General features: G+C 44.6%; 2 protein-coding genes across 6 annotated transcripts in view; one reads left to right on the top strand and one right to left on the bottom strand.

The window, feature by feature from the left end:
• The window catches only part of ZNF704 (zinc finger protein 704), a 259,566-nt gene that overhangs the window by 193,886 nt on the left and 40,604 nt on the right, over positions 1-25,076 (top strand). For all 5 annotated transcript variants that reach the window (XM_038579598.1, XM_038579594.1, XM_038579595.1 and 2 more), the window contains exons 5-7: positions 14,939-15,039; positions 19,675-19,942; positions 22,203-22,307. In XM_038579598.1, coding sequence (XP_038435526.1) covers positions 14,939-15,039; positions 19,675-19,942; positions 22,203-22,307 — 474 coding nt within the window. The remainder of the gene's footprint in view (positions 1-14,938; positions 15,040-19,674; positions 19,943-22,202; positions 22,308-25,076) is intronic.
• Positions 7,310-25,076, bottom strand: part of LOC111093101 — a 96,418-nt gene continuing 78,651 nt past the window's right edge. The window contains exons 3-5 of the mRNA XM_038579599.1: positions 24,392-24,514; positions 18,443-18,601; positions 7,310-7,893 (exon numbers count right to left, since the gene is read on the bottom strand). Of these exons, the coding sequence (XP_038435527.1) occupies positions 7,803-7,893; positions 18,443-18,601; positions 24,392-24,514 (373 nt within the window). The 3' untranslated portion in view covers positions 7,310-7,802. The remainder of the gene's footprint in view (positions 7,894-18,442; positions 18,602-24,391; positions 24,515-25,076) is intronic.

Here is a 25,076-nt window from a genome sequence, read left to right as displayed (position 1 = left end):
CTTATTTTTATGACACCGGCTTGGAACATACGTGCGAGCTGACACATAACCATTTGCGTGCGCTCAGATACTAAAAAGTGCATATTTACCCAATCAAAAGTGAAAAAGATCGAATTCGTCGACTTAATAAATCAATTGGTTCTATTTTTATGTGACCCTCACAGCAGTCCTGCATGGTGAGTATTATTTTCCCATCCTGGCAGGAGGAGATTGAGACCCAGGAGATCATGCGCTCACCTCACCCCTATCATGCAGGTGAGAAAGGGCCAGAGCTGTCATTCAAACACAGGTCTGCTCGACCTAAATTAGCTCATACTCTTTTCATTTTGTTCACATACGCTTAAACCGTTATGTTCACTCACAATTCTCCAAAAGTATTTCTATTTCATAGAAGAAAGCAAAGCTGCTATGTCTCAGAGAACAGCTTAACACTATTTTTTAAATCTCCATATAAATATGAAACTGTCTTTTGTTATTGGTCGCTTCGTTATTAATGACTATTCACAAACCAAGGTCCAAAGCAAAACCGTGAGGACCGCAGTTGCGGTACAACCTTTCTTTCTCCCCCAATTCATTTCAAAGAGCAAAACAAAGAGATGGCATCGATCCAGCTGTCCCTCCCTGCCTCTCTCTTAGCATCATTCGGTGTGGGTAGCAGTGGAGGTTGTACAGGCAGTCTCTCGATTCAGAGAGCAGGGCACTCACATAGCCTCCGCTCTTTCACCGGGGCAAGTAGCGTGAAGAGTTGCTGTTTTACACAGCACTCCATTGGGCAGGGGGGCTGGAGTGGTACCAGCATCCTTTGGGTCCCCAGGGATTCTGCATCTTTGCTTGACTACTCAGGGAGAGAGGCTGGCACTTGTATCAGTGGGAACCTGCAGGCGAGACAGCCATGTGGACCTGAAGCTTTGTCCTTTTGCGTCGGGCTGCACAGACTTTCTTTCTGGGGTCATCTGAGTGTGTTGTGTGGCTCTCATTAAGCAGGTCCTGGCCCTGTGGCAGGGACTCTCAGCCCCTCCATCCCCACGGCTTGTAAGGTGCACCCCTGAAAGCCTGCCACAGCCTTTCATTCCTAATGTAGTCATGAGCCAAAAATCAAGCGCTTGCACAACTAAGTTGCGTTGGTCAGACTTGCACTTAGAGTCTATAGGTTTCAACTAAATCAGTCACCAAAGGAAAAGGGGGAAAAAGCTTCCTTACAAAGTGACTTGATTTGAAGGGCACAGACCCACTCTGCAGGATGCTAGATAGTAGGAATAAATGCATGAATTAGAAACATGTTCATCCTTCTTTCTTTATGCTTTTTCCCCTCTATTCAGACCCTGGATTTTCCCAGGGTGATATCCCTACTGTCTGTGCTCATAGTCACTAATTTTTAAATCATGGACCTCATATAGACCAGGTTGTTGCCTTTTTAACTTAAAATTTTGTTGAATAGTGAGAGTAATGGGAATGTGGGATGGTTGCCATTCATTTTTTTAATTTATTGAGCCAATATTTATTGAGCGCCCATCAGACACAGGGCACAATGTCCTGAGATTAAGGATAGCCACTTCCTCTAAGGTTGGAAGTTGGGTGGGTGGACTGAGATGTGTAAAGAGACAGCAATGATCAGAAGTGACAAATGCCGTGCTGACCATGTGGTAGAAACCCAGTAACTGTGGTGCAGTTATTTTAGTTTTTAAAATCCTATTTCTAAAGATTTCTAAGAGTTAATTTGCCTAATCCATTTAACAATACATCCTAGTCAGTGACACTTTGAGTTCATCTTGTTTTTCTCTTCATTCCCTTGATTCATCATATATTTGAGACCATGAACAATTTTGATGGCTACATCTTGTATGGGGATTGTCTGAGAACCTTCCAGATCAGTATTTTCCAAACTGCAGGTCTCACTCCACTAACGGGTTATGAGTCAATTTAATGAGCTGTGAATAGCGCTTCTTCAATGAATAGGACAGAACAGGATGCATTGTACTAATCAGGGTCGGTGTTGTCTCCTGATGCTTTTGTTTCGATTATACACTTAACGTGTGTAATGCACAAAATATTATCTCGTACTGTGGCTCACGGTTTAAGAAGTTTGGAAGCCCCTGTTCCATATTTGAAAGAGATAACGTGGTGGGTGGTTAAATGAAGGAGCCCTGAACAGTCAAAAGACCCACATTCTACCCTCAACTTTGCTACCCTGAGAACTTAAGAAAATCATCTCACCTCTTTGATTACCAGCTTCTTCATCTCTAAACGCAGCAGACAGGTATTATCAAACTTCTCTCTGGATAATGGAGAAGGTTAAATGTGACCATTAGTAGAAAGGATGTGCAGACCCTAAAACCCCATGTGCAGGAATGTAGCAATATTGTAACGGACCTCTTAGACCCCTAAGCAAAGGTGACAGCAGCATTCCCCAAATCGGATTATGAAGAAGTGGCCGTGGCCCCCCTCCTCCTTATGGAAGCTCTCTCGTCGCTCCTCTCACCCCCCCCCCCCATACATGGACACCTCACCTCACTGTCACCTCGTGGGGTGACCCATGCTCCTCTTAGGTAAAGAGGAGGAGAGTCTGAGCCCTATTGCCCAGGCCGGGCACTATCTCCTACTACCAGCAGTAAGGAGGAAACATTGGCTGAGAACAACTACATTTGCAAATTTAGTGACAGTTTACAGTTTAATGCTTTTAAGTGCAGCATTTCATTTCATCATCACAAAAAAAGCCTGGGCATCTTCAGAGCCCCCTCCTGCAGAGGATGCTTGCCAAGGTCACGGGAATCGCCCAAGGTCCTGTAGCTTATAAGGTGTTAGAGCTCAGCCAACACAGCAAAGATGAAACCCTTGAAGCGGATTAACTCAAGGAATCCACATCTCCCTCTGCCCGCAGGGGGGGTAACGCGGGGAGAAAGTCACCGGAGGCAGCGACAGCCAACCTCACGTGGCAGCGTGGGCTCGGGGTGCAGAGGCCCGGAGAGACACCGGGGGCAGAGCAGGGAACTCCAGGCTCTGCAGCAGGCCCACTGCCCGCGGGAAGCCCCCGTGGCTTTCCAAGAAGCCCAGGTAGTGGCGATTCGAGAACGGGAAATGAAAGGCCGCTTTCTCCGGGCGCGGAGCTCAGCCAGCCCCGTGGGCGAGCAGGCCGGGCGCCGGCAGCACCGACCCACGGCCACGCCTCTGCGGGCTGGGGGCGTGCAGTTCCCGGCACGACCACCAGGTGGCGCGGCGGCCTTAACCACCGCCGCCCCCCGGAGCCCGGGAGGAAACCTGCCGGGAAGGCCTCGGGTTCGCCTCCTGTCCCCGGGAGACCTCCAGAAAACGTGCTGCTAACCGCCAAGACGGACTCTTCGTTTCCGTGGCAGAGTCCTGATTCCGTCAGAGTCTGAGTTCGGGCCTCCCGGAACAGGATAAATCAGCTCAGACTCTGGGATTCGCACCCCGGCTCCAGCACCTGGGTGACCGTAAGCAAGTGGCTTGACTCCCCTGAGTCCCGGGGTCTTCGTTTGCAAAATATGGATGATGATAGCACCACGTCGTTGGGGAATGCTGGCCGCTAACACTCTGCTTTCCTTTTTTTACCCATTTGATACCTGTTGAATAGAGATTTGAGAAGCGTGAGTGCAGAGAGAAGGGGTGCTCACCTCGCTTCTGCATCCTGTCCCCACTTTGGCTGTATCAAGACACTTGCATCCCTCGGCCACTCCGGCCAGCTTGGGCGCATTGAGAGTTAAGGGGAGAGGCCAGCCTCCCACCAGGTGAGGGGGTGAGGGCTGCAGTGACAGGGGCAGAAATCAGGGGCCGGCCTACAAGGGAACCTGACTCAGGACTCGACATTCCAGAACAGCAGCAGGTCACTACATTCCGGCCTTCATCATTTTCAGTTATTTTACAGGCCTCTGGACCATGAACCCTTCTTACCCGTAGACTGGGGAAAATGTCAAGTCAGAGGGGAAAAGTGCTGAGTTAACATAAGGTGCTTTAGTGATGATTGTGCAGTAGTAAACAATGAATTCATCATTTGCTCCGCTCGGCATTTTCAATCTCTCAGAACCAAAAAAGCAATGAGTCACTTTAAATTGTGAATGAAAAGGAAACAAACCCGTAAAGCCCTCCCGAAGAAGAAGAAGTGGTTGCCAGTCTCTGCACTGACTTAATTCCTAACCCACTAATTCCAAGCAGAGAGTGCCTTCTGCAAGAAGAACTGCCGCTCCAGAAATAGATCCATCTGTTAGAACTGCTGGGGAGGGCGGTGCTAAGAAAAGCAGCTCGGGGTCACACTGTACGGATTTCATGGTGATGACACAGCATCGCCAGCCAGATCAGGGGAGCGGATTGGCCTCAGGGAGGATCAGGATACAGGAGAGTGAGATCTAGGCTCTTGAGTGACGAGACCTCAGAATTCTCGACCAAGCAGTACATAAGATCTGGAGTCTTGGACCTCAGGGGACTTCAGCAATCACCCCTTTCCAAGTTACAGGACCCACTTGATCATGTCCAGAAATGTCCAGATTATCCCAAAGATGAGATGCACTTGTAGAATCCACTGATTGAGAAAATGTATAATTAGTAGGGGGTTTTTATTATCCATGAATGCTTTTGTCCTTGTTACAGAAATCATTTTAAATCAACTTTATTTAGGTATAATTTCCACATAAAAAAATGAGCCCATTTTCAGAATACAGTTCAGTGGGGTTTGACTGATTTCTCCACCTGAGCAACCACCACCCTAACAGAGGCCAGCACTCCTCGTGCCCCTCTGCGGCCAAATGCCCCCCCACAGCCCCTACAAAAACCGACAACCAGTTATCTGACTTCTGTCACTGTAGGTCAACTTCGCATATTGTAGCATTTCAAGTAAGTGGGATCCTACAGTGTGTACTTTTTGGTGTGCAGGATCCCACGTATTGGCAACAGGAATTCTCATTCATTTCTGGTGGGAATGTAAAATGGTACAACCACTTTGTAAAACAGTTTGGCAGTTTCTTGTAAAGTTAAATATATGCTTACCATATGACCCAGCAATTCCACTTCTAGATATTTACCTAAGAGATAAGAAAACATATGTCCACAAAAAGACTTGTAGGCTTGTAGTTCATAGCAGTTTTATTATCACTCCAAACTGCAAACAATCCAAATGTCCATAAATAGGTAAATAGACAAATAAATTGCAGTATATTCACTCAGAAGAACACCACACCACAATAAAAGGAAACAAACTACCCACACATGAAACAGTGGGTGATTTCTAAATTCCTTATAAAATTAATTCAACCTAAAAAAAAAAATCCTGAAGTGAAACAGTGGGTGAATCTCAAAACATTATGCTGGTAAAGTCACCAGACACAAAAGAATACATGCTGTATTATTCCATTTGTAGAAATCTTTTTGTTATTTTTTTATTTTACTTATCATCACGGCAGCTGCAAGCAGTATATATAGATGGGAGATGTTTAATCCATGTTTGGTACACATTTGAGTTCACCCATCACTTTGCACTAACCTCACACACCCCAGAGACTGCTTGTTCCCTTCTGCTGTCTTACAAGTAAAGAAATAAGGCCCCAAAGTTGAGATGACACGTATAAGGCTATTTCCCAATAAAGGAAAGGACTGGAACCCCTACCAGCTTCTAGGCAGTTACTGAATGTTTAAATAAGATCTGTTCACTTCTCAATCTTTTTGGAACGTGCTGAGGCCCTGAGGGGACCTCTTGGTCCTCAGAGAGCCATTGGAGCCTCTGCCAAGTAGTGTGGGTTCCTCCCACGTGAGGCAGCCTGAGGAAGCATGTATAATGCAGCAAACTCTTCTATGATGAATAATCGGATGCTCCCCTTCCCTCAGGGACCCTGGTCCTCTCTGGGGAGGCTCGGGTGTATGAGCATCCACCCCCAGTAGACACACACACGTACACACAGGTACACATACATGTACACCTCAATCGCCACATAAAACATACCTGAGGATCTTCACAGTTGCCTCCGAAAAAGCAACTTGGTATTGACCCCAGGCCACTGTGTGGTAAGCTGGGCAGTAAAGTGACGTGCATGTACCTTCTGGAATGTAGCTTTCATTGGACTTATCCCTAGGCATGTGATTGAATACTTCAAAATTCAGCCACGTTTCCACTCTTGGAACTGAAGGTGACCTGCAGTCATCTTGTTAGTCCTGCGGACCAGTCTGGGTTCTTTCTGGAAGATAGAAGCTACGCCATGTATTCCAGGTATGAAATGATTCAAAACCAGGGTTAAGCCTTGCCATGGAAAGGGCGAGCAGAGAAAAAGATGAGGGAAGCCCTGGCCAAAGATCTCAGCGTCTAGCTCCAAGCGGCAGGTGTCTGAGACCGTCTGAAAACTGCCGCAGAGGTGCAGCAGCTCCAGGGGGCTGTCTCCAGCCATCGGGGCCTACTGCACCCAAGGCAGGTGACTAAAGAGCTTGCCTGGAAGCTGCTGAGAAGTTCACCCCAGGCATGGGTGTCTGCTTGTAACTGCCAGGAGCTCTACTCCTCTGGGGTTGTTGTCAGGGTTAAGTGAAGCGAATGTATGGAAGACCCTAGCACAGTGTGGTTCCCGACCAAGGGTGGCCTCGTCTCCCTCGGACATCCCAGCTCTGTGAACTTCCTTCTCTTAGAGCTGCGAGGGGCAGCCAAGGCTGAAGCATAGGTGGACACGTTCAGACTTGGCCGCCGTGACTCTGCCAGCAGCTCTGCTTCTTTTGGCCTCCTTGGGCGAGCTAGGACCCATGTGGCAACCCAGGCAGTGTTTATTCAGCTATTTTTTCCTGTTCTCCTCCTCCCATGGCTTGTTTTGTTTTGTTTTTAATGTAACAGCGAGTAGTCTGTTTGTAGACAAAGGATTTGTCTCCATTGGATGTGGTGAGGGGAGTTTGCAGAGTACGTAATCACCAGGTAAGGGGCCTCATGGTTGGACATAAGAACATCCTTCACATATGGAGAGAGAAGACACTTGGTTTCATTTGAGTTGAGATCATCCTTTCAGGGTACTTTTATTCTTTCAAATTATTCAAGCCAAGTGTTAAGAGGGTGACTTCCATTTTTAAGGAAATGATTTCTTAAAATTAAAAATAGGATAATTTTTACATTTGAGGATAATGTACCAATAAGACATCCCTCTCCAATATTTCCACCTTGCAAAAATACATCTTGCTTTGCATTCCATACCCTCCCGTCACAAAAAGATAATGCTCATATGCTTTTTTTCTTATGAAGATTTTATTATTTATTTGAGAGAGAAGGAGAGCACAAGCAGGGTGAAGAACAGAAGGAGAGGGAGAGGGAGAAGCCGGCTCCCCGCCAAGCAGGGAGCCCGACTCGGGGCTCAATCCCGGGACCCCAGGATCATGACCTGAGCCAAAGGCAGATGCTTAACCGACACAGCCACCCAGGCACACCTGTTCACATATTTTTATAACCTACAACTTTCCCCCTGTATCAGTCAAGGTTCGGGCAGGAAGCAGGCAGTGAGTGTACTCAAGTGGAGTAACTGAGAAGAATAGAATGGAGAAGCTCTTGACGAAGGTGTAGATAGGGATAGGGGACATCAGAAGAATCTACCCCATGAGCTAACATTACCACCCCTAAGCCTTAGAGGCAAAGAAACAGAGGGGTTTCCAGAACCAAGGAGGTTACCCAAACTCTGAAAATACCACCAGAAATGTTAGTTTTTGGAGGTGAAATCTAGCCACTGCCCACCTGTGGCCAGGCAGGCAGGCAGGAGGCTGAGGGAATCCATACCCTCTTGCCTTCCAGTCTCTCCTCCTGCCTCCCCACCTGCTGTCACTGCCTCCCCTTGGCCAAATCATCCAGAAGCCAGCAGGCAAGGAGACCCACTGACGCATGAAGCTTGGCCTCCAGGCGCTGAGCAGGGTGGAGAAGGGAGTGGTGAGAACCTGTATAGACAAAGAGGAAGTATCAGCAATTCCCTTACAACACTGGGAATTTGTTTTCTCACGTCAGAGAAGCTTTTCTTTCAACTTCATTTTTAAGATTCCTTAATATCCAGTTATATGGAATTAATTTAACCAACCCCTCTGTAATCTCCACAGTAACTGTGAGATTATTTCTGATTTCTCACTCACAATAAGCATCGTTATACACAGTGCGATGAGCATCTTGGCAGACATTTCAAATGATTTTCCTAGGGCAGATCCCCCCAAGTTGAATTGGGTCAAAATGATAGGCGTTTTCCAAAGCTTAACCTGTATCGCTCTTAGATTTAGAGATAGCAAATATCTGTGCATGGATAAATTACGGCAAAGCTCTGGCAGTTTGGGATAAAATGGGATAATAAATGAAAGATGTTATTCAAAGGAAATGCCAAGAAGTGGTAAAGGAGAGAAAGCAGAGCTTTCCTTCTCTGAAGGGGTTTGGGAGGGCCCCCTTCCCAAACACAGCTAAAGGTCTCCCCATTATACGGAAGTATGTTTCTGAGTCCTCATTTGCAACCACCTTGCAAATCGGCAGGAACTTTCTCTTTCATCTGGAGTGTAGGACTGCATAAAAGGCCTTCCAATTGCTTATGCTGATGACCCAAATCATTATAAATTAGACAATCATTTTTCCAGCTGCACATTTGTCATTTTCTTCTGGTGAACTTAGACCTTCCTCAAATACCTACTAGTGCAAGGTGTGGAAGGCTGGAAAAAGAAAGTACTTAAGGAAGGAAAAGAAACCCATCTATAATTCAATGTTCACCATGCCCGCCGTACGCCTACACTGAGAAGTTAACTTATAGCCAGGTAAGATAATCAAGTGGTAATCGTACTGGGAAATCTTCCTGAATTCCTCAGAACAATAACCTTTTGGACAAACATTCTTTGAACATCGACTGTTTACTAAGTAAATTCCAAAATGCTTGAGTAAATTAAGATGTCTCAAATATGGCTCATTGCTGTGGGCCCCAAAACACAACTTTCCCAGGATTCAACACAACAAATACTAACTGCTAAGTTATGTCGGGCCCAAGAGCAGAATGTTGGGCAAGAAGTCACGGGTCCTCCTCTCAGAGAGCTTCCCATGATCAGAACTATTTAGTCTGTCCCCACCACGGCATGTCTCTCGGAAACCCAGCAAAAGAAAAAAGCAAGGAAGGAGCAAAGTTGATGGGTTTTTATATCCATTACCTAGTTTTCTTTGGGCAACAGATTTCGCAGGGGCCAAAAAAAGTGAGGGTGTGATTGAGATGATACTCAAACAATGGCAATTGGTAGTTACCCTAATTCCAAGGGATTTCAAGAGGATCTTGGTCAGCTTCATTGTAGCTTTTGGATTTGAGAGTCCTTTATCAGCTATTTCCTCCTAACTAGGGAAAGGAGTTACACCAATGATATTTATTTTTGTGTAATCAGTACCGAGCTTTCCTGCTTATCAATTACAAAAAAAAAAAAAAAAAAAAAAAAGTGTTGACATATTCCTGCAAGGACTAGGAAGAGCAATCTAATAAATAATACTTGTTGTGGCACAAAAATACCAGTCTGATAGTCACTTCCTGAGACAATCTGATAGTCACTTCCTAAGACAATCAGCAATTTGAACCTTTAAAAAATTCCCTAGATGTAGAAAGAATTTGGCTCGTATGTTATGGAATACTATTATATTAATTATGAAAGCCTCTATCTAACAGACTGATTGGTAGGAACCATCAAATGACACTGGATCAACCTCCTAACTTTTTGGGTTCTCGCTTGCCCCCATGAATATGAAAATAGTATCATATGCCTCGCCTGGCCCTTTCTCAGTCTCTAAAGCAACCATTTCAGCCTCCTGTGCTCTCCTCAAAGCTCCCACACAGCACCCCCACTTTGCCCTTTGCTTTGACCTCACTTCCTACCTCACTGAAAATTAGAAGCATTCAGACAGGAATGCCTTTAAAAAAAAAAAAAAAAAAAAGTCAGCAAACTACCTGAATCTGCATCCATCCCTTGGTTTTCTTTTCTTCCAGGGGAGAACTGCCCTGCTGCCATCCAGGGCAGCCCTCCCCTCCTCCCCTGCTGGAGGCGCTAATGCCGAAGCCTCTTTCTTTTGCAAGGCCTCTCCCCCTCTCATCTTCCCCCATATCTCTACTACGTTGTCCCTCTTCTTCCTTTGCAACTGTTCCCATCAACCTAAAAACTCACTTCAGTATCACTCATCTCTACAAACTCTCCCATTACTACTCACATATATCAGCCACCTTTCCTGGAAAAGGTGGCATTTACTCCACTCCTTTCAATCCCACTTACTCACCAACCCCTGGACCTCTGACTTCCAACCCCACTACCCCATGAAACCTGCGCTTGCCCTACATGGGCCACCGACAGCCTCCATGTATGGTCCGTAGGACTCTTCCCAGTCCTCATTCCACGCAGTTGGCCACATCTTCCTTCTTGAACACTTTTTCCACCTGTGCTGTAATACCACACTGTCCTGATCTCCTCTCTCTCTCTCTCTGACTGCTCCTGCTCCCTCTCCAATGGAAAATACTGGATGCTGCAGAGTCCTTGGCCTTCTACTCATCTCTAGTTGCATTTTTCCCCACATGAGTTCATCCAGAACGAAGTTATCAGTAATCCTTCAGGTCCTGACTCCAGATTTCTGCCTCTCACCCTGACCTTCCCTAAGTTCCAGACTCATATGTCCAGTGTCCTACATGTCACCTCTCCATGACCTATAATAGGTATCTCTAAATTAGCATATTCGAAACACAACCACAACTTGCCTAGCGGTGGAAGTCGTCTTTAACACCATCCATTTTAACATTTGTCGTATTCAACCCAGAGCAAGTACTGTTGGATCTGCCTCCAGAATACATCCTAAGTGTATCTGCTTTCCTCCATGCTCACTGCCGGTCTTCTTCCATCCACCATTTTCTCTGACCCGCCGTAGCATAACACGGGCAATTATTGCTCTCTCCCCAAAACAGTGTTTTTTTTAAACCCAAATCCTACAGTATCAACCCCCTGCTTAAACCCCTTCAGTAGCTTCTCTTTTATTTCAGAATAAAGTCCAAATTCCTTACTTTTACCTACAAGACCCTCAAGATCTGGCCCTCCTTGTCTATCTATCTCAGATCCTTCTCTCTCTCTTTCTCTCCCCTCCACACCCCCCACCCACTCCCTCATTTTCTTCTATTTTTTAAATGTATTTATTTATTTATTTATTTGAGAGAGAGAGCACAGAGGGAGAAGGAGAAGTAGGCTAGATCCCAGGACCCCGGGATCATGACCTGAGCTGAAGATGGATGCTTAACCCACTGGGCCACCCAGGCGCCCCCCTCCCTCATTACCATCCAAACTCACTCCTCTTTCTGGCCCTCCAGTCTGCCTTCTTCCTCTTTGCCCTGGAAAACGCCAGCTCTTAGCATGGCTCCCTGCTGCTCCAACCTTTAGGTCCCAGCTCAAAAGTCACCTTCTAGAGGTCTTCTCTGATCTACAGCTGCTCCATTCCCCTCTCCATCAACCTTACCAGAGCTGAAGCAGTTACTGTTCATTAGCATCTCTGTCTCTCCCCCACTAGCATGTAAATTCTTGGAGAGCAGTTTCTCTCTCTCTCTCTCTCTCTTTCTCTCCCTGGCACCTATAATATTCCTTGCTAAATAGCTGTTTAGTTTAATCGAATGATACCATCAGCAAAAAGGTTTGGAATGAATCAAAAATTATTTTCAGGGGCACCCGGGTGGCTTGGTTAGTTAAGCAGCTGCTTTCAGCTCAGGTCATGATCCTGGGGTCCTGCAATCGAGTCTTGCATCAATTGTCTTACAGTCTTACAGGCCGCGCCCCCCCCCCCCGCTTGTGCTCGCTCACTCTCTCTCAAATACATAAAATCTTTTTAAAAAGTGTTTTCATCTATCATGACTTTATTTCCAGACAGACATTTGGACTCTCAAGATACATGTAATTTTGGTTTGAGTCATTAACTCCCTTAAGTGGAAAATATTTTAATAGTTTCATTGTTTGAAAAATGGGTAAAAAGCACTCCTAGTGTGAGGGTTTATTCCTTAATATTGTTAAGTCATTATGTGCTTTGAATAAAAAATACCAAACAGAGTTCCTTTCTGTGAACCTCTGGGGCCAAGGGGGTAGGATTTAAACTCTCCCCCTTTTGTTCATCTTACAGACCGTGTGTTTACATCAATGGCCCAAGGAGATCAGGGAGCCTGAGATTTGTGAACAGTCTCCTTAGAATAAACACAGACTCATTAGGATCATGTACTTTAAAGTCTCCTAAGCGTGTGTTTGCTTCTCAGCTTCCTTCACACCCTTCTCAGGCTCCAGCCCCAGCTCCTCATAGCGGCAGCTTCTATGAAGCTCAGTACTGCCCACTGCCCTGGCGAGCAGCCCCCAGCGGCTCGTGATGCCCAGGCCTGAGGCGGGGATGGCTAGGTTGCTGGGTCATGAGTGCCCGCCACCTAGGCAGGGCCTCAGGGGCACAGCGGGCTACCGGACTCCTGCTGCTATGCCTCAACTTACCTCGCTGACTGCAGCTGTGCCCTGCTGTGATTTTTCCTCCACTCGCCTTGCTGAAAGTGTCCATTCCCCAACACACAGGATATCCTCAGTTCCTGAAGTTCCCAGGTGTCTTTTCAATTGAGAAATACACCAAAAGTCTTCGGGGTGTGGGGGGGTGGCCACCTGGATCAGGATACTAATCCCATCGGCAATACCTGAGTGAGTTGTCTTCTAAATGTGTACATGATTGCTCCACAGAACAGGGCATATACTGCTGGGTCCCCACAAGGGCTTGATGGCAGAAATAAATCCTACCGGGCTTGTAAACAAAGTGACATCAATACCCTCAGTTCAGGGAAGGTGTCACCGCTACTGTGTTTATTGGTAAGGAAGGGCAGGCTTACTGTTGGAACAGCCTATTTCTAAACGTCCGTGGCTTAACACTGTGAAGGTTTATTTATTTCATATGTCACAATCCAATCAGGTCAGTGGGAATGGTGAAGGGGGTATCTCTCCTCCAGCGACCCAGGCTCCTTCCTCCTACTGCAGGGGTTCTTAACCTGAAGTCCACAGGTCTCCAAAAGGGTATACAGAATTCAGAGGGTCTGTGAACTTGGAGTGGGGAAAAAGTATATATTTTCATTATCATTAAGCTCTTAACTATAATTCCACGTGTCCTGTAATAATGGTTGACAGCATCAAACCATAATATTAGTGCCACCTGTGACTTTACTACCGATTGAAAGCATAGGTATTTTCATATCACATTACAATTTTAGCAGCTATCATGAAATATCATTTAGGCTTAACAATGCTTTGAAATTATGGTTAGTCATTAGACTCACTTCAAGATCTTGCTATTCAATATGTTAATTAAAGAGTGCATGGAGAACCATATCACAAAATACTTGTAATACTTTGATAACTGTATTTCAGTACACTTGCTCTTTTTTGTATTTCTATGTGTTTTATTTTAAATGTTAAAAAAAATCCCTTTCCATAGGTTTAGTGAAACTGCCAAAAGGGTGCAAGGCAAGCAAAAGATTGAGAACCCCCCCACCCCGTTAAGTGGTTCTGCTGTACCTTAAGTCCTTGAGTGCCATACTGGTTGCCAGGTAGTTGAGGGACAAGTCTCAGAAGGAATATATATTGCTTCTGCCCCCATTCCATTATCCTAATTCAGTCACCTGCCCCCACCTGACTGCAAGGGAGGCTGGGAAATGGGGTCTGGCTGTGTACTCAGAGGAAGAGAAAACGGGGCTTCGTGAGCACACAGCAGTGACTATCACCAGGCCTGTGGGAATAATCAGCCAAACGGTGGCATCTCAAGGACAAGGGCCCTCTCTGGAGAAAACTAATCTCCTGGCACATTCATTTCAGGAAGTATAATCATAATAATACCATGACAACTACCACTGGTTGAATAATTATTACTCCTGTTGGTGTTGTGCTGAAGGATTCACTTTCATGACCTCATTTAATCCATTAATAACCCCATGAGACAGGTACTTGAGAAAGTAAGTCCAAAATCAGTGCTCTCAATCGCTGTGCTGTTTTGGGGAAACACTGAGACCCTCGTAAGAGAAGGTGGCATTGTGTCCTAGAGGAAAGGGCAATTCCTGGTGCCGAACTGCCTGGATTCCCAGCTTTGCTAGAAGCTGGTTCATTCACTGAGCACCATTTACTGAAACTCTATGAATCTATACAATGGTGGCAATAATAGGATTTATCTCTTGGAATTATATGAGATAAACTTTTTTAACAGCACTTGGCATATGGTAAGTGCTCAACTAATGTTAGATACCATCATTAATGCCTAACTAATGGCACTGTGACCACCTTAATGAAAATGAACTAAATATTCAGAGCGACTTACTATCCATGAAGGATGCAGGAAAACGTCTGAGGTCAGCAAGATCGTCACCAGCTGGGGGGGGGGGGGGGGGTGTTCCCTAGAATGGCATGCTGAATTATACTCAAGATGATGGGAAGTTGCCACCCTTCTTTTTTAAGACTTATTTATTTTGGAGGGAGAGAGAGTGGGGGGGGCAGAAGGAGAAGGAACAGAAGAGAATCTGAAGCAAAGTCCCTATTGAGCACTGAGTCCAACGCAGGGCTTGATCCCATGACCCTGAGATCATGACCTGAGCCCAAATCCAGTCAGACGTTTAACTGACTGAGCTACCCAGGCACCTCAAGTTCTTACCTTCCCTTTTTTTTTTTTTTAAGATCGATTGATTGATTGGAGAAAGAGCGTGCATGAGTGGGGTGGGAGGGGGGGAGAGAGGGGGAGGGAGAAGCAGGCTCCCCGATGAGCAGGAAGCCTGATGCGGGCTCCATCCCAGGACCCCAGGATCATGACCTGAGCTGAAGGCAGATGCTTAACCGACTGAGCCACCCAGGTGCCCAATTTGTTACTTTCCTAACAAAACGGGAAGAAATGTGTTGGGATGACAGAAAATATTGATGGGTTAATTTTCATTTCAATGTAATTTTCTCCTGTTTACAGAATTCTATGAAGGTGATGTTCAAATGCCTCTGGAAAAACTGCGGGAAGGTGCTGAGCACTGCAGCAGGTATCCAGAAACACATACGGACCATTCATCTTGGGTAAGGCAACCCTCCCTTCAGGGCTTGATGTTTAGTCTCCACGAGTTCAATCTAGGGTCACCTGCACTCAGATATTATACACCACACTATGCCTTAAAAGTTCTGAACACAGGAATAGAGACTGGGCTTGCTTGGTCTTCCTAACCCCTATGGAGACGGCCACTCAAATATAGGCCAGTATGGCACAGTGGAAAGAATATGGATGTAACCTTGCAAAGCCTCCTCAATTTAGTTACCAAGTAACCTTAGGCAAGTCACTGCTCAGAGCCTCAGTTCCCTCTGAAAATGAGGCTAATAGTAATATCAGCCCAGCCAGGTCATGTGTAAGGAGTCAAAAATAAAATGGATGTGAGCGTGATTTGTAAAATATAAAATGCTAGCGTAGAGTAGGTTCCTTGGACCCCCTGAAATTGTCAAATTCGATGTCCATTTTTCCCAATGGGGAATATTCATGACTTTGAGTCTTAAAAGCACATAGATAGCCAGAAAAGGGTTTAAGAACCACTGTGCCAATCGGCGCTGTGGTTTCTACTCTTATGACACCTGATGACTTGGCTCCTTCATTTTCTGTTGTTCAGATAAGCCCTTTATGTGTACGATCTATGCTTTTCCTTGGGTTATTTAAAAGCCGTTTTAAGGAAAGCGAACACGCAGTTTCCAGCAGCAGTGATAAGGAGTCACACTACGGGGCAGTGGAGGTTCCGCAGTCTTGTCCTGTTGGCTCTGGGTCTTTCCTGCCCAGGAACATTGGACTCCGGAGGAGCTTGGGAGGCTGTAAGCCATAGCCAGTGTGTATAAGGCAAATCCAAATGCATGACCAAGTCCCCAAACGCTTGGACAAAGGAGTCCTTTCAATGAGATGAGTGTCGAGAAATAAACACTCCAGTCACTCGGCCAAGCAAGGGACAAATTTAGGAAATGCATCATCCATAAAAAAAAGTGGTATTAAAAGAAAATAATAGTGGGCTCTCTACAGTAATTTTGCTGGTCTGTGCAGGTGGGCTCCTTCAGTGACTGTGGAGAGAAGCAGGAGTCTAGCTCACTTACTGATGTTTGGGGACACAGCCAGACCCTTCCAGAGAACAGCACACAGGAGGTTACCAAGCCCTGTAGGTGTGGTGCAGCAGGGCTGGGCTTCTGCTCCCCTCACCAGGGGGGTCGTGTCTACCTTTACCCTCCAAGAAATACCCCACCGAAACACCGCAGAACACCCTCACTCCTGTTCCTGAAGTCTCCAGGGAAGGAAATCCTCCAGTGTCTCCCCTCAAGCCTCATTGTCAGGACAACTCATCATGTAAATAGCTCCGAGTTATTTAAAGGTCTAGAAAAAACTTCCTGAAGCTATAATCAGGAGCTAGGGTATTTGTTTTAAAGTCCATCTGCCTAGAAAACTGAATCCTATTCGGTACCTCGAAGAAGTCCATGCCACATATATGTATTTATAGACTATAAGTGGCATCTCACGATTTTTCTTTGAGCTTCCGGGCTGCTCTCAAGGTGGGCAAAATTCAAAATGTAGCCACTAGTGTTTGCTTCCCTAGGATTCCTTTTACACTGTGCATTTTTTTAAAAAAAGATTTTACTTATTTATTTGACACAGAGAGAGAGAAAGAGCGAGAGCACAAGCAGGGGGAGAAGGAGGCTCTCCGCTGAGCAGGGAGCCAGACACAGGGCTCCATCTCAGGCCCCTGGGATCACGACCTGAGCTGAAGCCAAACACTTAACCAACTGAGCCACCCAGGTGCCCCTACACTGTGCTTTTTAAATTGTCTGGGTGCATCAGGATTCACAACCCTGCCAGCCACTGCACAGGGATGGGCCTGGGTTAGCAGAACTCCGAGGCCAGTCTGTGCATATGAAGCCTGAGGCCTGAGCTCTCTCATGAACTGGGAGAGGAAAATCACCTTTGCTTTCATCCATGAGCTCGATTATGGGATGTAGGATGATGGAACATTTTCAATGCATGTTGGCTGGCAGGGAAGGCAGGGGAGCCCCCGCCCCCAAAAATATGTATATCACATCTGCTATAGCTGCAGTGCCCGCCTAGAGTATAAGAAAAAAACACTGTTTTTCTCTTAAATCTCACTCCACTTTTGTACACCAGGGGCTGATCCTGATTTATCCCCATGTGGGACACACAATTTCCCCTAGGCCTGTGTGTCTATTAGTAGCACTCAGCAGTCAGTAGCCACTCGGCCTGCCCTTTACTGGAAAGGAAGTGGGGACAGGAATAGAACAGGCGCACATTCTTGGGTCCACTCTCTGGGGTCTTTAATGGTATGCTTGTCACAAAGCCAAGCCCTGCCAGACCTGGGAGAGCAGAGACACCTCCCCAGACGCCCCAGCCTGAGAGCTCCGGGGACATGGGACAAGGCTGGGAGAAGCCGCTGATTTGACCAAACAGAAAGGCCCACGAGACGGAGAGATTTTTTATATTAGGTTCTATATAGGGCTTGGGAGTAGGGGGGAAAAAAAAGTTTATTCCAAGTGAGTGATCTACTACTGCTGGATATGTTCATGAAATCTGGGGCTACCTCATGGAAGGGAGACGTACAGAGGCCACCTTATAAAGCCAGGTGGCTAGATGTGCACCATGTCTCTGGAAATTAAATCAAACACATCTTTTCTAAAGAGATTGATGGTTATTTTATTTTACTCAAAACTTTCTGTGGGAAAGTACAGTTGCCCATGTCTCATGGAGAACTCAGCACCATGAAGAGATTGCTCTGAGCAGTAGTAAACATGGAGGCCTTCTAACTCCAACTTCATTTTAATTCGATAAGCACTCGGTGCTTACTATACATGAGGCACGCCTCTACAGCCTCTACATTTATTGGCTTAATCCTCACAATAAGCAGGCACTATGATTATCCCCATTTTATCAGTGAAGAGCCCGAGGCACTGGGCCTGTCGGCTGCCACAGTCACACACACAGCTGGAAGGTATCAGGATTTGAACCCAGGAAATCTGACTCCAGGATTAATGCTCAAGGACACCAGCTTCATCCATTCAACATTTAACAGGCACTTTGTGCCAGAAACATCGATGTGTGTGGAGTGACACAGAACGAACAAGATGTAGCCCAAGAGGCGCACAGTCTTAGGGAGGTGGCAAGGGTTTAAAAAAAAATTACAGAAATGTGCCAAATAATTAAATAAAGTGAATAAGAATTAATACTCTTCAAAGGGAGCTCAGACGATCTAGCAGTGAGGAGCCAAGTCCTGACTCCTAACCTTCAATCCCAAATTTGACTTCTGGGCACTTCCATCACCAGCCCCCCTCGCCCGGACAGTGGCTACGGCTCACCTGCACCAACAGCCTCCTTGCCAGCCTCCCCCTCTGGCTCTTGCCCTCTGTCCCCTATTCTCCAGACACTAGCCAGAGTGATCCTTCTAAAAAGTACCTTATAGTGTCGTCTGGGTGGTTCTGTTGGTTAAGCATCTGTCTTTGGCTCAGGTCGTGATTCCAGGGGTCCTGGGATTGAGTCCCATGTTGGGCTCCTTGCTCGGTGGGGAGTCCACTTCTCCACCTTTCCTCCTCCTCCTCTCTGTGCTCTCTCTCTCTAATAAGTAAATAAATAATCTTTAAAAAAAAATAAAATAAAAAGTACCTTATATTCCTCACAAGCCCTCTGGCTTCCATTACACTGAGAATGACATGCAGAGCCATTCCGTGGACTACACGGCCCTGTGCCATCTTGCATCTGCCTCTGTTCACCAGCCTGGTGCCCTGAGCACCAGCCACTGGCCTCTCTGCCCTGCGTGGAAAACACCAAACCTGCCCTCCCTAGGGCTATGTGCTGCTGGTGCGGGTTTTTCCTTCATGTCACTCATGCCCCCGATCAAATGTCACCACTTCAGTGAGACTTCCTCTGGACATTTCTCTTTAAAATAAATGCCCACCCTTCATCAGTTACCCTGCTAAAGGATGCTAAATCTGTTTTAATTTTTCTTTCCGGGATATGTCCCTACTTGACATATTAAATATGCATTTCTTTGTGGGTTTCCTGTCTGCATCCCCCACTAGGATGTAAATCCCATCACAATTTAAATATATAAATAAGGGCAGCCTGGGTGGCTCAGCGGTTTAGCTCCGCCTTCAGTCCAGGACATGATCCTGGAGAACCGAGATCAAGTCTCACGTTGGGCTCCCGGCATGGAGCCTGCTTCTCTCTCTGCCTATGTCTCTCTCTCTCTCTCTCTCTCTCTCTCTCTCTCTGTGTGTGTGTGTGTGTGTGTGTGTGTGTGCTCTCATGAATAAATAAATAAAATATTTAAAAAAAGTTTAAAAATAAATAATGTAAAAATGTAAAGTATAAATAAATATATAAATTCATTATAATCTCTGCTTTGTTCATCATGCTATCAGGAGACCCTAGAAAAGTGCCTGGGTGTAATAGGCTCTCAGTAACTTATTGCTGAATAACTGATTGGTTAAATAAATTGTTTTAAGAGGTCAAGGAAGGCTTCCCTGCAAGTGGACAGTGGAGTTGAGTGTTGCAGGATAAGTCAGAGTTTGCCAGACAGACCAGACAGGGGAAAAGCATTCCAGACAGAGGGAAGAGAAAGTGCAAGATTTCGGGGCAAGAAGGCAGACTGGGTTCGTGTCATCATGTTTTGCTCTCTTTTGCCCCAGGCGTGTTGGGGATTCCGACTACAGTGATGGAGAAGAGGACTTTTACTACACTGAGATCAAGCTCAACACAGACTCAGTGGCAGATGGACTGAGCAGCCTGGCCCCGGTGTCACCTTCTCAGTCCCTGGCTTCACCTCCCACTTTCCCCATCCCAGATTCAAGCCGAACAGAAACTCCTTGTGCCAAAACTGAGACTAAATTGATGACACCCTTGAGCCGCTCAGCTCCCACCACCCTCTACCTCGTGCACACCGACCATGCTTACCAGGTGACTTGCAAAGGACCTTGGGGGTAACCACTCTGACCCCCCACCAAAAGCAATAGCATTCTGCTTTTGCACTGGAAAGGGTGCAAAAACAGCATCACACAAGTAGGCTAATAGCTGAGTTCTTTTTTTCTTTTTCTCCTTTTAAAGTTCAGACCTCACACAGATGGGGCTCTGGGGGTCCTTGGACTCCCCAATATTGACTAAAGATCCAACCCCTTAGAGGTTGTCATAGGACTCAAAATCCTTAATATTGTAAAGATCTCACAATTGTGCCTGGCCCACGATCTAAGTATCTGTTAAATAAAAAAATATAAGTGAAAAAGTGAGCACCGAAAGCTTTGGCACAATGACATAACCGCACTGTGTCCCAACTCTGGGACTTCATGCCCTGTCTTCTGAATTGGTAACTAACCCTCACAGATCAGAGCAGTGATGATCAGTGTTCCCCAAATAGCAGTGTCAACATCACCTAGGAACTTGTCAGAAATGTAAACTCTTGGGGCAGCCCCAGACCTTTTGGGCAGGAGGGAGGGCTGGGGGTCCAGCAGTCTGCATTGTGACAGACCCTCCAGGTGATCTGCTTCACTCTAAAGTCCCAAAAGACCTTACAGACAAATCCTGCAAATAGGACACAGCTAAAGCTCTTCTGTCCCCCCAGCATTTATTAACTCTTTTAAATGTTGATTTGTTTTAATGACATATCAAAACATTCAATTTTAAGAAAGCTTTTTTCCCCAGAATTCTCAACTACTCTGTACAACCTAAAAAGAAAAAAAAAAAAAAACTCCTGTCCATATTTGTAATTGTGTTCTCCCACCCTGGTTTTATAAACATTTTCCATATAACTGACTAGTTTTCAGTTAAATCGAAACACCAAGTTGTTTTAGTCATTCTCTTACCGTTAGCTCTCTCCTCTTTAATCTCTCCAGTTTTTCCACTATCATTAATAACTCTACTACGAACACCTCCATGCCAGTAGCTTTTGTTTTTTTCCCTTTGAATTCCCAGAAGAATAATTATTGAGTCACAGGATATAACATGAACAGCTTATGGCTCTTGCTATGTATTGCCAAAATATTTTCCAGTGGTGCCAGTTATAAAACCACTGTCACGAGCAACTACATCTATAATTAGAAAAACTAAACCTGTAGAAGTACCCAGCCACTGATTTAATAGGCTTACAGTCAAGAGCAATGGAATAGAGCTAATTATTAAATTAGTTGATGCAATAAATTTCATTCCTGACTCTTGTTATGTTGGTCAAAAAGAATACTTAATTTCTTTGTTTTTGTTTGTCAGTGTTGTATTCAGAACACTGGTTTGAAATCATGGGCCTGAACCAATTTCAACTATTTTGCTCATCTATATGAGAGTTGGAACATGCACGAGGTGATCTAAAAGGTCCTTCCCAAACCATGTATTCATAATATTGGGATTATTCTATTTATAGACATTATGAATGTTCAGCATCAAAAGTATTAAAAACACAAGCAAATGAAGAAAATTCATCCCTGAACCGCAACAACAAGAAAGCTCCTTGGTTAATATTTTTTGTATGTCCTTCAAGACTTTGTTCGATGTATATATAGTCATTTTTAAAAAAGTAATTTACCATAGTACTGTTTTTCTTGTGCTTTATTTTTGCCATTTAATATATCATGAACATTTTCCCATGCCAACAAGTATTCTTCAACAGCATCAGTCTGTGGGTATATCATGACTTACGTACCTACATCCCTATTATTGGACACTTGCATTTCCAGGGGTTTTTTTTACATAATACATAGTTCTGCAATGAACATCTTTATATCCATTTCGTTAGAATGAATTCTAAAAGTGGCATAGCTAATATACAAAATACTAAGAATTTTGATATATATTGCCAAATTACCCTCCCCAAATGTTGTACCAATTTACACACCCAGCATCCCTGTAAAGTTGTTTATTTCCCAATTTGATGGTGAGGCATAGTGTTTTACACACAAATAGGCCTATGTCCTAAAATAGGTACATGTACATATAATAAAATTTCTTTTCAGAAATCAGCAAAAAACCTGCTCTTATTCATTAGATTACTAAGATTTATAAAAAGCTTATTTCTAGCTATTCTCTTCAGCTATGTTTAATCTCCTGTTGGAGAATTAGTCTAAGTTATTAATACAGCTGAAACCATTTTGGGGCCCTACTTTGGCAATGATAGCTTAGGACTGTGAGGAGAAATGTTGTTTCATAACAATGTTCTCTGTTTTCTGTGGGACAGGCCACACCCCCCGTGACCATTCCAGGATCGGCCAAGTTCACCCCCAACGGCAGCAGCTTCAGCATTTCTTGGCAGTCTCCTCCAGTTACCTTCACAGGCATTCCAGTAAGTAGAAAAACAAAAAGCCAGAAATCTGGTCAAAGCCAAACATAAATTTAGAGAACAAATTATAAAAACATGCAAGAGAAAGGCAAAACTCAGAATACCAGAAGTACTATTCCTTAAGTGATACTTGTACACTCCCCAGCATGTATTTCATGGTCCAGCCCAGCCCAGCTTGTCTGTGGTAAAAGGTGTTACGACTGGCATTTTAGAAAACCAGGAGAGGTGCAGCTGCTGATAAACAACTTGTTAGAAATGTGTCAAGAGTGTTTGTGTCCGTGGTGTATCTGTATGCTTCCAAAAGGCTTTATAGAATTACTGGCTGAACTCAGACGCTGAACGTAAAAGAAAAAGATCCTGTACACACATGATATTTATTGTTATGAGTAACTTTATAAAATTTATGACTTTGAAATTATTGTTTGTGGGTATGTCATTTTGAAAGGTTCAAAAAAAAAACGAAATCACTTTTTTTTCCAAAGCTTGAGTAATCCATGCTGATGGGTACTCTGAAAATAAAGAGTGCTGAACTATGCAATCAGGTTTAAGTGGTATATAAGAATTGATTTGACATAGTAAATGATTGCTGTCTGATAAATCGCCATGAATTAACTTGATTCCTAACCATTCATTTAAAATTATATGGGGTCTTTTGTAGCTTATCACAGAATATCCACAGACCTAACACTATTGATGCCCACAGTGGTTTATAACTCCTGATAAGGTTCACAAAGTGGCTTATGATAACAGACATTATCCTTATTTTCTCCTCTCCACCGCTCTCCCCAAGGACCTCACAAAAGCTTCTTATTGTCAACCACTGGCAACTTCTAGAGGTTTCCAGAAAATACTAAGCCCTCCTACCAGGCTGATAAAACTGAAAGCAGCTCAATCAATTATGCTGTGCCCTGTCGATGAATATTTATTAAATTCCCTAGGAGAATAGCCAACAATAAAAAGTATCCTGCTGGCAGCAATTTGGGGAATTTGTGGCTTCCAGAAAATACTCTTGGAATTTGATTTTTTAAATAATAATCAAGGATCTGGAGTAATTATGAAAGTCACCCACTTCACGAAATAGTAATAATGGCTGGCTACTCTGAAAGAGCAAGAATGCAAGGAGAGATCCTGTTAGCAGATATTAGAAGAGAACACACAGGTATCAGTTTTGCTTCTGGCAAGAACAATGATCAACTGAGGAAGGTGTCAGAGGTTAACAATCAGTCCTTTGGGAGACTTCTCTTTATTTTTTGAGGGGTAGACATAAAAAGACCCAGAGTGGCTTTCTTTATCACATTTGAGACAACCCTTCTAACCTAGAAAGACAGCTACAAATACAGAATTATAAAGACTCACTATTCTGAATCCTGTTAATTCCTTTGATTTGAGAAGAATTTTTAAGAGCATATACCATATTGCTCACCTGGGGTACAAACAAGTGTAGCAAGTGGCTGGAACAGCCCAGTTTAGACGTCTTTTCAGGTAACCTCTGTGACCAACCAAAATGGAGTTTCTTTCCCTTTTGCTTTATTAATTAAATCACCTCCTTCTGAAGTGTAGAGAAACCCCCGAGTGGTTTATGACTAGCTACATGTCCTCTAAAGTTCTCAAATGTTTTACACAGTAAGTGACCAGCCAGGATACCTTCTATTGTTTGTTTTCCAGCAGCAAGATTTTAATGTTCTTCTCTGCTGTGGACACTGTGTGTATCTCTACCCTCATCTCAGTGTGTTAGATTTTTCAAAGTCCCTAATTTCATTAGTTACCAGGGACAGTCCAGACAAGAGCTTTGACAGCACATGTATAGAGTGGCTGGTTAAGTAGGTATCCCACTAAAATCCTCATGTAGTTTGTAGTGTAGTCTTTCGCCACAGAATCCTCAGTCTATCTGGTTGTGTAATGTTTCCGCCAACACTTTAGACTGTTTTAGCAGCCATTCCTATTTCAAACTAAAGACAAGGGGAGCGGATGCTATTTTCCCAGGCTTTGTTTTCACCCTAGAGAGAAGGCTCACAATTAAAAATGTTCTGAAGTTGCTATACTATCAAGGCTTTAAAAAAAAAAAAAAAAAAAAAGTAGGTGCTTACTGTTTGCCTCCTTCTGGTGGGGGATCGTACAACGCCACACCACGTAAGCACAGGACTGGCCCACGTCCACTGACTGGGTGCCAGCAACAGTTCCTGAATTCTCCAGGAATGCAGTCCCTGCCCCTAGGAGACGGAGAGCCAGGTCAAATCTAAAGGCATATGAATTCCTACTTTCTAACTCAGTGTAATAGGGCTTTCAGACAGAAGCTCTAAACATTTCCAATGCTAATGAATTAGTATTAGTGATGGCCTCAACTGTATCCAAACGGAAGAACAAAGCAATTCCCATTTTATGAAATGCTCTTTAAAGAACACGTTTCTCTTTGTACTCCAAAACAAATACCCTGAGGCTGTCAACCCCATTTAAGTTTTGCTTTTTTCCCCCACATCTTGGAGACCTGGTATTGAGGAGGGGATGCTTTTATATGCTTCCTAGAGAATGGAAATAATCTCCTTCTGAGAAATCCCAAGGTTTGCAGGATTTTATTTATTCATTTGCCTGCACAAGATTTCCTGAACATCAGGCTTTAATAAGTTCCCTGGGTAAGACCTCTTCCCAGAGGTGTGGAGTGGTGAAGGCTGTTCTGCATAGTTACAAATGTAACTGGACGCTCAGTCTTTTCTAGCCGAAGGCCATGGACAGAAGGGTGGGGAGAAGACCCCTCATTAATTACAGCAATCTTTG

The sequence above is a fragment of the Canis lupus genome, chromosome 29, assembly GCF_011100685.1.
Source record: "Canis lupus familiaris isolate Mischka breed German Shepherd chromosome 29, alternate assembly UU_Cfam_GSD_1.0, whole genome shotgun sequence".
Taxonomy (NCBI): Eukaryota; Metazoa; Chordata; class Mammalia; order Carnivora; family Canidae; genus Canis; species Canis lupus.
This window is presented reverse-complemented; position numbering and strand designations above follow the sequence as displayed.